This window comes from Nestor notabilis, unplaced genomic scaffold (genome assembly GCF_000696875.1).
Source record: "Nestor notabilis isolate BGI_N333 unplaced genomic scaffold, ASM69687v1 scaffold28112, whole genome shotgun sequence".
In the NCBI taxonomy this organism is placed as follows: Eukaryota; Metazoa; Chordata; class Aves; order Psittaciformes; family Psittacidae; genus Nestor; species Nestor notabilis.
This window is the reverse complement of record NW_009918293.1, coordinates 6,862-20,619: the sequence shown is the minus strand read 5'-3', so window position 1 is coordinate 20,619 and position 13,758 is coordinate 6,862. Positions and strand designations below refer to the sequence as shown.

At 50.6% G+C, this 13,758-nt stretch overlaps 2 protein-coding genes across 2 annotated transcripts; both read left to right on the top strand.

The window, feature by feature from the left end:
* The first annotated feature begins 2,961 nt into the window (after nucleotides 1–2,961).
* TREM1 (triggering receptor expressed on myeloid cells 1) lies at nucleotides 2,962–8,232 on the top strand. Its single transcript, XM_010009651.1, has 8 exons — nucleotides 2,962–3,004; nucleotides 3,471–3,806; nucleotides 4,124–4,444; nucleotides 5,099–5,431; nucleotides 6,466–6,541; nucleotides 7,342–7,457; nucleotides 7,861–7,922; nucleotides 8,026–8,232. The coding sequence occupies exons 1-8, from the start codon at nucleotides 2,962–2,964 to the stop codon at nucleotides 8,230–8,232; spliced, it is 1,494 nt and encodes a 497-aa protein (XP_010007953.1).
* A 1,746-nt stretch (nucleotides 8,233–9,978) lies between these two features.
* On the top strand, nucleotides 9,979–13,226 carry LOC104401917 (triggering receptor expressed on myeloid cells 2-like). The gene is made up of 4 exons (XM_010009650.1): nucleotides 9,979–10,018; nucleotides 11,889–12,233; nucleotides 12,554–12,608; nucleotides 13,022–13,226. The coding sequence occupies exons 1-4, from the start codon at nucleotides 9,979–9,981 to the stop codon at nucleotides 13,224–13,226; spliced, it is 645 nt and encodes a 214-aa protein (XP_010007952.1).
* Nucleotides 13,227–13,758: the final 532 nt, after the last annotated feature.

Genomic DNA, 13,758 nt, shown 5'->3' with positions numbered 1-13,758 from the left:
AGTGTGCACAAGACGGGCGCACACGGGCACCTGCCTCCCAGAGCCAGGGGAGGCAGAGGAGGGACGGACAAGCCGCAGTGCCCAGGCACCCGCGGGAACACATCAACCGCCGTGCCCCGGTGCCGGAGGGACGGACAAACCACCGTGCCCGGTCCCGGCGCCATTCCCGGTCCTCGCCCGCCCCCTAGCGGCCTGGCATCCCCACCGGAGCGTCTGGAATCCTGCGGGTTTCACGGCAATGGGAGTGAATCAACGGGAAGCAAGAATTTCTGCGGAAGGCAAGAGAGGAGCGTGTGGCTTTATCCTTGATTGGGTGAAGAGCTCAAATGAAACTTCAGGGGGACTCCAGGAAGACGGGCAGAAGAGGTGGGTAGATAAGAGAGTGCAGAGAAAGGGAAAAAAAATGATCCAAGCTGCCAGAAACAGCCTGGGAGGGAAAACTGAAAGACTTGGGGGTGGTTAGTCTAGAGTAGAAAGGCTGGGGGGAGGCACGGCAGGCGTCACTGCATACAAGGCAACGCAAGGGAATGATCTGTGCTCCGAGTTCCCAGTGGTACAAAGGGAGCGGGGCATTTAGATACCAGGAGAGTCAGACGTTGCGAGACGCTTCAAGCAAGCACTGGAACAGGTCACCAGGAGGATGCTGCAACTTAAACGAGTTAAACCGAGATCTTTAGAAATCCCATTGAAAGAGCTGATCCTACTGAGTGTCCCTGGGCTGGAGTAAGTGACCTCCTGAGATAACGCTCGTCTTATTTGCTGTGATACTATAATTAAAAGCCATATTGATCCTCTGTCAAGAGATGCAGCAAAAAGACCAACTTCATTCCTTCCTTGCTGCTCCTTAGTGACCACCACGCTGGGTCCGACAGGCATCTCTTCATGACCCATCCTGGCACACAGTGCTCCTCTCCTCAAAGACAGGACACAGCAAACATGGATGCTGTGGGAAGGGGGTAGGTGTTGCAATGGGCACAGTTCTTGGCTGGGTTTGTAGCAACCACTTGCAGCAACTGAGCTAATTGCAGACTCCTGGGGTTTGCTGTAGGAGAACAAGTGCATCCCCCCTTCTTGTTACTGAGCATCAAGTGCCTGATGAGAGAGGGATTTGGGGACAAGACAATGCAAAGTTATCTAGCACAAAATGATTAGCCAGAATGTATTGTTAATAAGCTGCTTATCCATATAACTGGAAATGATTTGCAGCCAGGGTGTCAGTACAGGCTCCTGCACTGCTCTGCTGGAGCGCGGCAGGTAGGTCCTGGCCCAGGGGAGACCCTGCAAGTGGCAGCGGAGGCGTCTGCTGCTGTTCTGCCTCTCCACTGTCACTGCCTGAAGGGCACAGAAGGGCACAGGGATTTCAAAGGGAAGCAGAAGGGAATCTGCCAAGCCCCACTGACGAGGGGCATGTTTCCCAGGATGGCAAGCACAAGGTGTCAGGGGAGCAAAGCAGAAGGATGGGTCTTCTCCAGTGTCCTTACAGCAGCTGGAACAAGAGTGGGAGCTGACTGTTAAGATGCAGAATCACGGATCCTGAGGCATGGCAGACTAAGTGCACAGAGCACTGTACCTTTGATGCAGCACAAGAAGCAACTCTGAAGGGAAGGATCCCTCTGAAAGCCACTCTCAAAGAAAAGGAGAGTCTCTGGGAGGCAGCAAAGAAGCAAATGTACATGAAAGAGTTGCTAATAATTTTGGAACTGAGCTCATCCAAATGACAGCAGTGTAATACTGTTTCAGCAGCCCCCAGAATGACTAGCAGAGCTTTACTATCACACACGACTGACACAGGCTTCTGTTTCCTTACCAAACCTTTTATATCCTCAGTCTTTTGAAGCCTTCACAGAGCCAGCTCAGGCCTGTTAACTATTCCATAGAGAGAATATAATTCCATATATATTTGTGCTCACCGTATCTCTAGACACAAAGCTTGAATAGGTATGAAAAGATCTGTCCCTGAGCACAGCACTAAGCTGTAACCAAAGCTGGAGAATCTCTTCATCTTTTGACAACCACAGTTTCCTGCCTGATCCCTCCACACACTGACCCACCAGCCATCACAAGCACTGGTACAGCAGAGCCAGCACCAAGTCACACAGCACCATGGCTTCAGTTTGTAAGGGACTGTTTCTGCCTCCTGCTCCATGTAGGACAGACTGAAACCAAGAGTGCCCCAACCCCACAACACAACAGCATCTACACCAGGTCTTCACAAACAACAATCTTTAGTTGACGAAAACTATACTTTAGTGCAAATCTGTGGTTTTTAAGCCCCCCAAAAGGAGCAGCTTTGAATGGATTATTTCAATATTGGCATTGTACTTAAAATCACTCAGTCATGCCTGTGGAGACATCACTGCGTAATGTGCAAAACCAGGTGGTTCTGGTTTGGTTTCTGCAGCTGGATGCTTTGGGGTAGGCACCCCAAGGGCTCTGACATGGCGCAAGTCGCAAGGGGGCTGCCCGGGTTGTCAGAGATTTGGGACCCCAAACAGCCCAGCCCATGGGAGGGTTCATGCAGACACAGCCCTGGACTCAGTGCCACCCTGGCTTTGAGGAGGCTTTCCAGGAGGAGACTGGGCCGAGGACACCTTGGTAGCCCAGAGAGAAGGGCTACGCCACAGCTCCATCCCCCATGGCTCAGGACAGCCAGAGGAGAGCCCCGGTGCTGCTGCCCTGAGGGCAGAATGTGAACATGGCCGGGAGAAAGCAGCAAAGAGCCTTTGCCCTCAGGATGGGCCGGGCTCTGCTCTCAGCCACTTCCGCAAAGGCACCCTCAAATTTTCTTAATATCAGCCTTACTGTGAAATGTGGTGAAGGATTTCCGTGGGAAAGCAAGGGCTCACGCACTTCCTCCAGCAGCGCCACTGTGGTGCAGGAGGGCTCACAAGACACACGCTTTTGAACAGGACACGCTGGGCAGCCCCCAGCAATGCCCCTTCCCTGGGCTTGAGGACAGCCATGGAGCTGAGAGCCCTCCTCCTGCTGCTGCTCTGCTTCCCAGGTAAGGAAGGGCTGGGCATACCTCAGGCTTCCCATGCACCCAAGGGGGGGACACCCTTCCCCGCCTCCCGCTGCCTGGGGAGCTCCACACCAGAGTCCAACACTGGCCAGACCCTGAGCTGAGCAACTCACAGCAGGGATGGGGAGGGAAGGGGCAGCCCCAGTTCCCACTGTTGTTCCATTTAGCCTTGAAGGTTCAACACCTCCAGCACCTGCAAGTCTGTGCTTTTAAATCAATGATACTGGATTTTAAATGACAGTGGTGATCCCAGCTCAAATTTCAGCTCTGCCCACCAGAAATCACCTTCTGGTCTCCAAGCAGGTGAATTTAGCCAGGAACAATTTTGGTTTTCAGAGTTCCTCCAGCCACTAGTAGCCATGGGGGAAGGCGGCAGTCAGAGTTTCCCCAGGTCTGTTGGGAGGCAGCAGGCAGCTGCCCGCTCCCTCACCACATCTGATACTTATAGGTCTTCAGGTCCAGATACATGGCACTGAGGAGATGCGCTCAGAAGGCAGCAATCTGTACATCCAGTGTCCTTACACAGCACTGACTTCCCACCAGCAGCAGAAAGCCTGGTGCCGCCTGCGAAATGGACAGTGTGAGCCCTTAGTGGAGATAAAAGAATACTCACACTCAAACTGGGTCACAAAAGGGAGAGTTGCATTAAAGGACAACCCCATACAGAGGACTGTGTCTGTCACCATGACTAACCTCCAGGCAGAGGACTCAGGCACGTACTTCTGTGCTTACTACCATTACGGGTATCATTCACTAAAGATGATCTCGCTGATTGTTTTCAAGGGTGAGTACCTTTCTCCCCACACAAGATCAAGCCATGTCAGAAAGCAACATCATTCCTTCCCTCCATCCCCACAGCTGAGCACCTTCCCTTGACCCCCACATTCTCTTCTCTCCCTCCCAGCCTTGCTCACTGCTTTCCTCACTCATGCAGGCAGGAGTGTGAAGAAGCCCCCCAGACCCTGCAAGCTCTCAGCTCTCTTGTCCTCCCTACCTCACCCCCTCCCAGAAGGACAGCTGTCCTTGAGGGAGTTGCCCCAAGGCAGAGTTTGTTCCAGGGACCCACTGCTAATGGCTGTGACTACATCTGCTGTTTCGCAGAGCTGCACAAGTGGGAGTTGGACAGTGTGTCTGTGCAGTGCCTGCCCAGCACCCTGGGCTACAGTATGGGGACAAAAGTCTGGTGTCGAAGAGAAGATGAGACTTTGTGTAGGTTCATTGCAAGAACAGATTACCCTTCAACACAGCTTAACAGCCAAGCTCTGGAAGACCGAACACTGATCCAGGATGACACCCAGAAAAGGACTGTCACAATCACCATGCAGAAGCTGCAGGCTGAGGACTCGGGCATGTACTGGTGTGCACTCTACAAGTGGTCTTATCCCACCTGGCTCATGGAGGTCAGGCTCTCCGTGTCCAAGAGTGAGTACCTACTGGCAGCCAAGTGTGGATGTCTGCAGATTTCAGCCCCAGTTCCCCTGTTTGTTCTCCCTCCCATCCTGTGCCACAGCATTGGAGTCCAGCGCTGCCGCCACACAGCTCACACCCATCGCTGTGTCTCTGGCAGACACACTGGCAGCTGCCCCTGGGGCCTGTGGAGCCAAGGCCCAGGCCTGGCCCTTCGTGCTCTGTCTGCTCCCAGCAGAGACCCAGGGGAGGTTCCCGTGAGCTCCCACAAATGGTGCCACGCTTCACAACTGCTTCTCACGGGGCCGATCCAGCGGCTCCAGAAGCAGCTTCTCCAGCTCAGCACTGGGTTTGTCCATGCTGGGCACTGCTGGAAACCTCTCCCACTGCCAGGCGTTGCTCTTGATCTGGCCCCACAATTGCCAGCCCTCTTTGCCTCCCAGGCTCTATGGGCTGAGCGCCCATGAGCATGCAGTCCCTGGGGGAACCAGAGGAAGGGGGCACTCATTTGTGACTCACCTCTGCACAAGTAGTGTTGGTCCAGCCCCCTTCTGCTCCTTGTGTCTGGAGGTAAAAGGAGATCTAGGAAGCACTCAGCCCACAGCAGTATTCCAGTGATGGTACTGTGCCTGCTTTGGGGTCTCACCAAACATGCCGGGTGTTTTCCAGGGACCCAACAATACAGAGCCAAGGAGTCAGGCGATGTCTCTGTCCAGTGTCCATACAGTGTGCCAGACTACAGGGCTGTGAGCAAAGCCTGGTGCAAAGAGGGAGCAGGGAAAGCATGTACTGTGCTGGTCACCACCAACAACTTGAAGCCCTCGGAGTACCACGGGACACCTCAGCACGACAGAGTCAGGATCCAGGATGACATGGAGCAGGGGATTGTCACTGTCACCATGGAGAGGCTGCAGGCGCAGGACTCCGGGGTGTACTGGTGTGCGCTGTATGAACACACTCATCTCTTCCGAATGCTGGAGGTCACGCTCAATGTTTCTGAGGGTGAGTACTGACCTGCAGGGAAACACGGTTGGTTGGAGATTCCAAACTCACTTTCCTGCCCTTTCCCTCTGGTCTCTGAACTGCCCACCTCACACCACCTCCCACATGATGGAGAGTGTGTCTGCCTGCTCAAGCCATGCATCACGGTACCTTCTCATCCCAGCCCTGCTATGGAATAGCATCAGGGATCAGAACTGGAGCAAATGTGTGTGCTGTGTTGCTTCACTTCCACCTGAGAGCAGCTTCAGTCATCCTCACAGAGGTGTTTCTGTCACTCATTGCCCCTTAACAGCAACTTGTCCCTTGGCTTTCAAAGACTATTAAGATTTTCACATTTGGTTGCCAAGGGGACAACCTTTACACCCGTATTTTAAAGACTTCTGACTTCTAGGTTTTATTTCAGCATGATGTTTTAACAATATGTGCTAACACTTAAGCACCTGGTTGTGGCAGGCCATGCTGCAGCCTGCCTTTCAGGCATGTGGCAGAGCAGCACTGCAGAGATATGGCAATCCAGAAGATGAGAGGGGATGGCATCATTCTCTAGGTGAAAATCCTACCAGGATTCCTAGGACTGAGTGCAGTCTCTGAGCAAGCAGGCTCCTGCAGGCACAACCTCCCCTGGGCATGGAACAGGCCTGGAGGCAATTCTTACAACTCGGTCTTGCACAGCCAATGCCCTTTGCTTAGTTCTCAGAAGTCTCTGTCTGCTTAAGCTGAGTTGTTAATTTGGTCATTGCTACCTCAAGATCTTGGCCATAGAACAGATGTGCTCGCACCGAGAGCACGTCCATCTGCCATGCACAGGGCTCCTGCTGAGCTCCTGCCCCTCCCTCCCATGTTCTGATCCTTCTGGTCCCTTGCCTGCTGCCAGGATGTGCCATGATGACACGTTACAGCCCGGGCAGCTTCTCTGTGCTGGGTGTTGCAGCGGGAATGCATTTATATCCATAGTAGGAATGGCAGGGAAGTATAGCTGGTAAATGCAAAGCAACCCAGTAGTGATTATTCTCCTCTTCACCTTGTGATTGCAGTGTTGGCTGGAACAACCTTGTCAGGTCCTGTAGGCACAAGTCAAGCAACTCCTTCTGGCAACAGCCCAGCCCCGAGGTAAGGCCTACAGAAAGTCTCTGAGCTTGACCACAGACAAGAGTTACCAGTGTCTCCTCCACAATACATGTGTCTACCTGGGGCAGGCAGCCTCTGGGCATCTTGCTCCCAGAGGAATTACACACCACAGTCCTTACCAAAGATGGTATCTCCTCTTCCAGTCCTGCCCAGAGTGTAATTACAAAGGAAGAAGCAGACTGGTAAAATCAAGAGACAGCTTTCTGGAATGTAGATGCCTGTTTACTTTTTTATCCCAGCTCTTTGGGCTGTGCTCTTTGCAGCCATAGAAACCCCCAGGTTCTGTCCCTAAGCCTTTCTGTCTCAACTTTGCTCACTCCTGGCCATGAATATTTAACAATGAAATAGTCCTTGGCTGCTGTTGTAGCCTTCTATTTACCAGGCTGTTACAGAGAAAGGATTTTCTTCCCCTTTGGACATCTGCTGTCATTAACACTACAGCAGCACCTAAGAGTACAACCATACATCAGCTCAGGTGCAGCAAAACACAGTGGGGAAAGGCAGTACCTGCTCCAGAGAGCTGAGAGCGTGCTCTGAACATTGAACAGTGCCTTGTTCTTAAAGCCTGGAGAATAGTTTAGGGAAAGCTCAGCAGGCACAGCCAGAGAGAAACCAAGAGAGCATTGCTGCAGGAGAACCAGGCCCTTCTTTCAAGTGCATAAAACCTTGGGCATAAAAGCTATTCCTGTCCATTTTTTGGTCATTGCTTGGTAATGGGCTGCACCAGCATCACACTGTGCTACCATGTAACACTGGTAACTCCTTTGCTCTCCTGGCTGCAGCTCAAATGTAAACACCTTCATCCTGCTTGCTGGGGTCATGAGCATCCTGTTCCTTCTGGCACTCATCAGCTCGGTAACACTGTACGTGAGGCGCTGCAAGCAGCTGAAGAGAGCAGGTATGTGGAATCTGGTGATGCCTCGTGTTCTAGTCTGGACTAGGCAGGGCCTTTCCAGGCCATCCCTCTTCCACGCCAGGCGAGCTTTTTCCCAACTCACAGTGCCCTGGAGAAGATAAGGCAGCTGAAGCCTGGGAAGCCTCAAGGCAGGCTCCTTGCTGTGATCTCCTCTGACAATAAGACAAACCCATGTTCCTCCAGACTCTGCACATGACACTTCCTAACATGACAGAGGAGAAGTCAAGTGGGAGCAATGTGTTCACCAGATTCAGGGTAGATGGTTCCCATGGGCACCCCCATTGCTTCTATCACTGGGCAATCCCACAGCCTTCCCCCAAACTCCTGAAGCACAGGCAATGCTCAGGCATTTCATGGACATCTCTCCTAAAATGTCTGATTTTAGCTCATTCCAAAGGGAACAGAGAAGAAGAGGACACCTACGAGAAACCAGGGGACACAGCACAGGTGAGGAAAACAACAGATTTTCCCCGTGGTACCAAATCCCTTACCAATGGTCTGTGATAACAGCTGAATCAGGCTAACAAGTGTTTTCCCTTTCTTTTCATAGCCTGACAGCTATGAACAACTGGAAAGTCCCAAGGATGACAGCAAAGACCTAAAATATGTTACCCTGAACTTTCAATCCCGGCTCAGCCCTGAGGATCCTCTCTACTGTAATGTTGAACTAAGTGAGGCTCACAGGAAACCCAAGGATGAAAACGTGGAATATGCTATCATTGCATTCAAGCAGTTACCAACAAATGACAAGGGTTGAGGCACAGAATCCCGAAACAACCCAGAAATGGGAGAAAAGAACTGGAATACAAAGTGGGAATGGGGAGTAGAAGGTGTGTGGATGGACACTGGGGGAAGATCTAAGGTTTTGCTGCCATGTGTATGTTGCTTATGCATTTTAAGACCTCCCTCCTATTAGGGAGAAGAGACTGAACCCCCTTCGCTACAACCTCCTTTCAGGGAGTTGTAGAGAGCAAGAAGATCTCCCCTGAGCCTCCTTTCTGCAGCTTAACACCCCCAGTTCCCTCAGCTGCTCCTCATAGGCCGGGTTCTGCAGAGCTATCACCACAGAGAACAAGCTCACGGGGCTTTTGTGCAGCTTCATGGGCCTTGGAAAGTGATGCCATTTACTTCCCTCTCTCTGCTGGAAATCCTCCAAATGACACATTTGCTGCCTTGAGTTTGCAGTCATGTGGTGAGCAATATGCAATGAGTTTGTTGGGGCTCAGCTCCATTTCTCCAAAAAGACCAGAAACTCTGGCACTTGATTTAGCAGCACCCAGCTCTGCAGGAGCCTGAACCCACTCCTCTTCACAAGCCACTCACATCCAAAAAGGCTTCTCTTGCTGTGGCTGCAGCAGGGAAGCTGATGTATTTCTTGAAATTTTCAGAGTTGACATGTTTAACTTGAAATGACAGCAAGAGAAAGAAAATGGTTCTGGAAATAGTTTCTTCAGCCCAAGATTCCCTGAACTATTTGCTATTCATGCAGTCAGTTACACTGGGCTGAACAGTGGAAGAGTAAGAGTAGGAAACAACTGAATGGAAGAGAGCCATTTTCAGGAAGACAGTTGCTTCTGATCAAAGAGAACCCAAATTTGTGCTCACTGGAACAAGAATGAACAAGATGTGCAAGCAGGCAGCCTCAGGAAGACTGTACACTGGGAGGAAACTGTAATTTAGAGGAAAGAAGAAGAAGGTACTTCTGAACGGAGAGACATGTGGGTTATCTGCCTGTGAAACAGATAAGCACACCCACTACCAAGGGTCTACTTGTACTCCCATTTACTCCAAGTACGTAAGTTCAAAACAGAGAAACCAGCACCAACCACAGCCTACCAGTGTGCTGCCATCCTGAGCACTGACTGGCTCTGAGTCAGTGCCCCCATGCCATGATCTTCTGTGCTTGCTGCTCCATATTAAATAAAGATGTCTGGTTTGCTCATGTGAAGCACCTCACAGCTTCACCGAACACCGTGTTCTTGTCTTCTTGCCTCTGGTTAGATGTCAAACAGGAATGCTTCATGTGCAGGCTCCTCTAAACCTTCTTTCTCCTGAAAACAACCCACATGTTGATGTCCTTGCCCTACTCTCAGCCTCATGATGCCGACTCAGCTACCTGCAGAGCCTCCCTGGGACTCACCCCTTTTCCTTTTGGCTTTGCAGGAATTCCCTCCATGAAAAGTCTGCTCTGGTGGATGGGCTCCAGGGCTGGGCTGGGAGGGGCTCCCAACACCATGTTTTCAGGCCATCACATGATGCTCCCTCTCAGGCTGTCTAGACTAAACTGTGGGTGTGCATGGGCAGTGCTGATGCCTGAATTTGTAGCTCACGAGTGTAATGTCCATCCCTGGTGAATTGCTCAATATGCAGGACAAAAAAGATGCCAAGTTCCTGTGCTCATTCCTTCCGGCAGAGCAAGGAGGGGGCAAAGCAGGCTGCTCTTGGGCAAGAGCTCTTTTCACTTTTCTCCAGACTCCTCTCTTGTCTCCTCTCATCAGCTGACATGGAGAAGCTTGTGCACCTCATCTTGGTCTTCTTGTCAGGTAAGGAAGCATACATGACCTTGGGTTTCAGTTAACAGGTAGGGTGAAGGACAGTGCAGAGCTTGGTCTAGGGTACCTTTAGTAGGGTGAAGACTTTGCCTGCCTGCCTGAGCACTGCAGGGTCCAGGGCAATGCAAGCAGAGGGAGCCTGGAGCACTGCAGTGTGTTCTACACCCTATTCCTCCTCCCCACTTGGAGTGCAGGGACATCAGACTCCTTCCTTAGAGTTTGTGCTTTTCCCTTTATTTACCAAAGGGTGATCCAAGTGCTCAGCTTTTCTCACAGGGATCCTTTTGGGTCAGACAGGAAGCGGTGCTGACAGAAGCCCTGGGTGAAATTGCAAAATCCTGTTCATTTCCATTTGTAGGGCTTGGGATGTAAATTGCAGCAGGCAGGGTTTGAGAGGAGGCAAAGAAATCTCAGTGAAGGGCATTTGGACACTTGACTATGGTCAGCTTGGGAAGCAATGTTCATCTGAAAGAGAAACAAGGCACAGGACCCAGCTGGCAGCCCTCTGCCTCCAGCCCCACTTTGGAGATCCCAGGTACTTGCAGCAGTGCACACAGAGGCACTGGTAAAAGGTTGAGGCTTTGGGAACCCAGAAACCTGCCTTAAAAAGCTGACTGAGTTTGGGAAAGAAGCGCCCTATTGTTTTTTCAGTAGCGCAGAACAAGGGAAGAGGAACACAAATAGTAACTGATGTGTCTGCAAAAACATCACTGAAACGCTGATGACACAAAGTGTTCCACAGGGGCATCAACAAGTTTATAAATGCCATGATTTGGATCAAGAGATTTTTTGCAGTGCTCTTTCTATTTACAACAAAACCAAAACCCCCTAGCCCTGGGGCCACTCCCAGAACTGGAGGGGCAGAACTGAAGGCAAAGAGGGGGTCACAAGAGGCATAGGAGAGGGAGTTAAGGTGCTGTGAGGGATTGCACAAGACAGGAGTGGACATGAGGGGGGTAAGCCTCAGCTGGAATAACTGAGAGGGGCAACAGATCAGGATAAAGACTTGTGTGTGTGAGCCCAAATTCGTATTTTTGCCTTCTTGTCAAGTTGAAGGATTTGTTTAGCTTCCAATTCACTTAGAATCGTTAAAATTATTTAAAGAAGTGTTATTAGAAGGCTCAGCCAGCACAAAGTCCTGGTTTTTAATTTCCTTCCGTGTTACCGTCACTTCTGTTTCACAGAAAGCACCAACATCTGAATTTCTTTACTTGAGATACAGAGATTTCCACAAATACCACACTGCACTTCTCTCTGGAAGTACGAATAGCTCAGGCTGCCCCCTCTGCCTTTGCCTACCATCAAGAGGAATGGAGGTTAGGAATAAGGAACTAAGACCAAAAACAAAGCCAAGCAGCCACAGACCAGTTGTCAACATGATTAAAATGAGCAGGAAATTAAAAGATAGGGTGAAAAAAGTGCTAAACCCCTGGATTTAGAAGTGGGATTAAGAAGTAACCTTCTAAGCAGTTAGCTGGGCATGGGTTTGGAGGTGTCATGGTGATTTTAGCCTTTCCAGGGCTGCGTAAAGAGCCTTAAAATGGGGATAAACTTCATGGGCCTTTACTCCAAAGGAGCTTTTCTGCGGCAGAGGGTATTCCAGAGCCAGTTCTGCATCTGTGAATGTGTGGAAGTGCTCAAGGCCAAATCCTGAAGCAAGGCTGTTTGCTGCAGCTGGACATGGCAAAGCAGGGATGGCACAGCCCAACAAAAGGCACACACGGACAGCTTGGCAACATCAGCTCGAGCTCTGGGTTCAGGAGCTACGGTGTTAAAAGAGCTTTTAAAAAGCCAGACAACTTGGGTGGTGCCAGCTCAGTCTACCTGAGTGCCCAGTTTCATGCCCCTCCTTCTCTCCTAGCAGCCTGTGCAGCAGAGAACATCACGGTGGTGTATGGAATGGAGGGGGACACCATTTCTGTCAACTGCACCTATAACCCCTGGCAGCAGCGATGGAGAGAAAAGAGTTGGTGCAGGCAGATCCATGAGACCAAGTGCCAACACGTGGTGAGCGCCCGACGCTTCTGGCTGCCGTTCCTAAAGAACAGGAATGGCACCACCTCCATCAGCGACAACGTCCGCGAAGGGGTCCTCACAGTCACCATAAAGGGACTCAAGAAGCAGGATGCTGGGTTGTACCAGTGCAAAAGTGACTACCTGGGGGAAACAAACAGTTTAAGGAAGGTGCAAGTGGAAGTGCTGACAGGTATGTCCTGGGGCTCTGAGTTCACAAGTTCTGCAGATGCCAAGGCCTCACTTCAGTAAACATCTACTTGTGTCTTACTCTAAGAAGGAACTGTTTCGTTGCCTCTTTTTAGTTCCTCATTTAAAGTAACATGACCTCACTTTTACAGGCTATCTAATATGTCATCCCTTCACTGCTAGCCAGATTAACCTTCTAGCAGCCAGCCCAGTGGCCAGTCTCCCCTTGGTTACCTGTCCCTTGCAGGGGTACTGGTGTTGGTAACACCAATGAGCATCACCCACAAACATCTGCAGACTAAACTGTTCTGTTTCTATCATCAGCTGTCCTGGAGACACAAATGCCAGAGGAACCCAGGGCTGTGCAGAGCATCTCCAGGTAAGCCATACAACTCCTCATGCTGAGATCACTAGTATTCCTAGAACTAAGGCAGATTAGCATTGGCAACCCCATTTGAAGGTGACAGGAATAGCACTACAGGCATAGTTTCTACCTCTTACTAATCCATGACAATTCCTAGAGCTGCTGTGTGGTTTCGAAGCAGCAGTTTTATCCTAATTCAGCAAATGCAGTGCTTAAGTGCCAAGCAAAACAAATCCTGCAGATCATAATTTATCTGTATGAGAGATAACCTGTTATCTGTATGTGAGATACCCAGGCTCTGTTGTGCACAGGCAGGGACTGCCTGTTGCACGTTACCTTCTTCACATTGTGTACTATAAGAGTTTCTTTAAGGCTGTCTTTAACAGTTGAACCATCCCCTTCACTGTTGTATTTGTGGTTCCCCATAGCATCCCTCCTGAAGCTGATTTCACTGTCTTCTATATCCTTGCTGGATTACTGGTTACTAAGTTCGTGGTGGCTGTGCTGATCTTTATCATTGGCAACAGCAGGAAGAGCAGAGAAACAGAGCGGAAGAACCCACGGCTGAGTGAGCAGCAGGTCCTCCCTGTCGCTGGTGGTGGAATCAGCCCCTCCTGGGAGAGCACTGCTTAGAGCCACACCAGAGGGAGTGCCCAGAGAAATGACCATCAAGCATTTGCAGGCAGAGCTTTGCCACCTGCTGTAAGAAAAGCATCGCCTACTACACACAGGCACCAGGTGGACCTGTCGCTCTGGAGAGGGAATGTCACCATCTGCCACCTTTTCTCCTTAGTGATGACCAACTTTTTCCAGCACAGCTGAACTGAAAAGATGCTGCCAGTAGCACCCGAACCTAAAGGAAGAGGATGGGATCGAGGGCTGGGGGAAAAGAGGAATATAGAATCTTTCTGTCCAGAGATCCAGCACAGGCTTATCTATGTGCAGAGATGCTTCCCAGGCACAGACAGGGAGGGTGAGCAGCTCTGATCAGTTTTCTCCCAGCTCATTGCTAGGCCAGAAGAAACTGCTCTGTACAGCTACCACCACATGCTTTGTTATAAATAAAAACTACAGAGACACCAGTGACAAAACCAGAAGTTTATGTAACACATCTCAACCACAGTTTGTTGAGCAACTCACGCACACATCCTCATAATGTAAAAAA

Excerpts from the sequence above, each read along its gene's own strand:
- LOC104401917 (XM_010009650.1), top strand. The coding sequence starts at position 9,979 with ATGGAGAAGCTTGTGCACCTCATCTTGGTCTTCTTGTCAG. Across the intron at positions 12,234-12,553 it reads GCAAGTGGAAGTGCTGACAG|CTGTCCTGGAGACACAAATG; the intron begins GTATGTCCTGGG and ends TTCTATCATCAG. Across the intron at positions 12,609-13,021 it reads GCTGTGCAGAGCATCTCCAG|CATCCCTCCTGAAGCTGATT; the intron begins GTAAGCCATACA and ends GGTTCCCCATAG.
- TREM1 (XM_010009651.1), top strand. The coding sequence starts at position 2,962 with ATGGAGCTGAGAGCCCTCCTCCTGCTGCTGCTCTGCTTCCCAG. Across the intron at positions 4,445-5,098 it reads CAGGCTCTCCGTGTCCAAGA|GGACCCAACAATACAGAGCC; the intron begins GTGAGTACCTAC and ends GGTGTTTTCCAG. Across the intron at positions 7,923-8,025 it reads AACCAGGGGACACAGCACAG|CCTGACAGCTATGAACAACT; the intron begins GTGAGGAAAACA and ends TTCTTTTCATAG.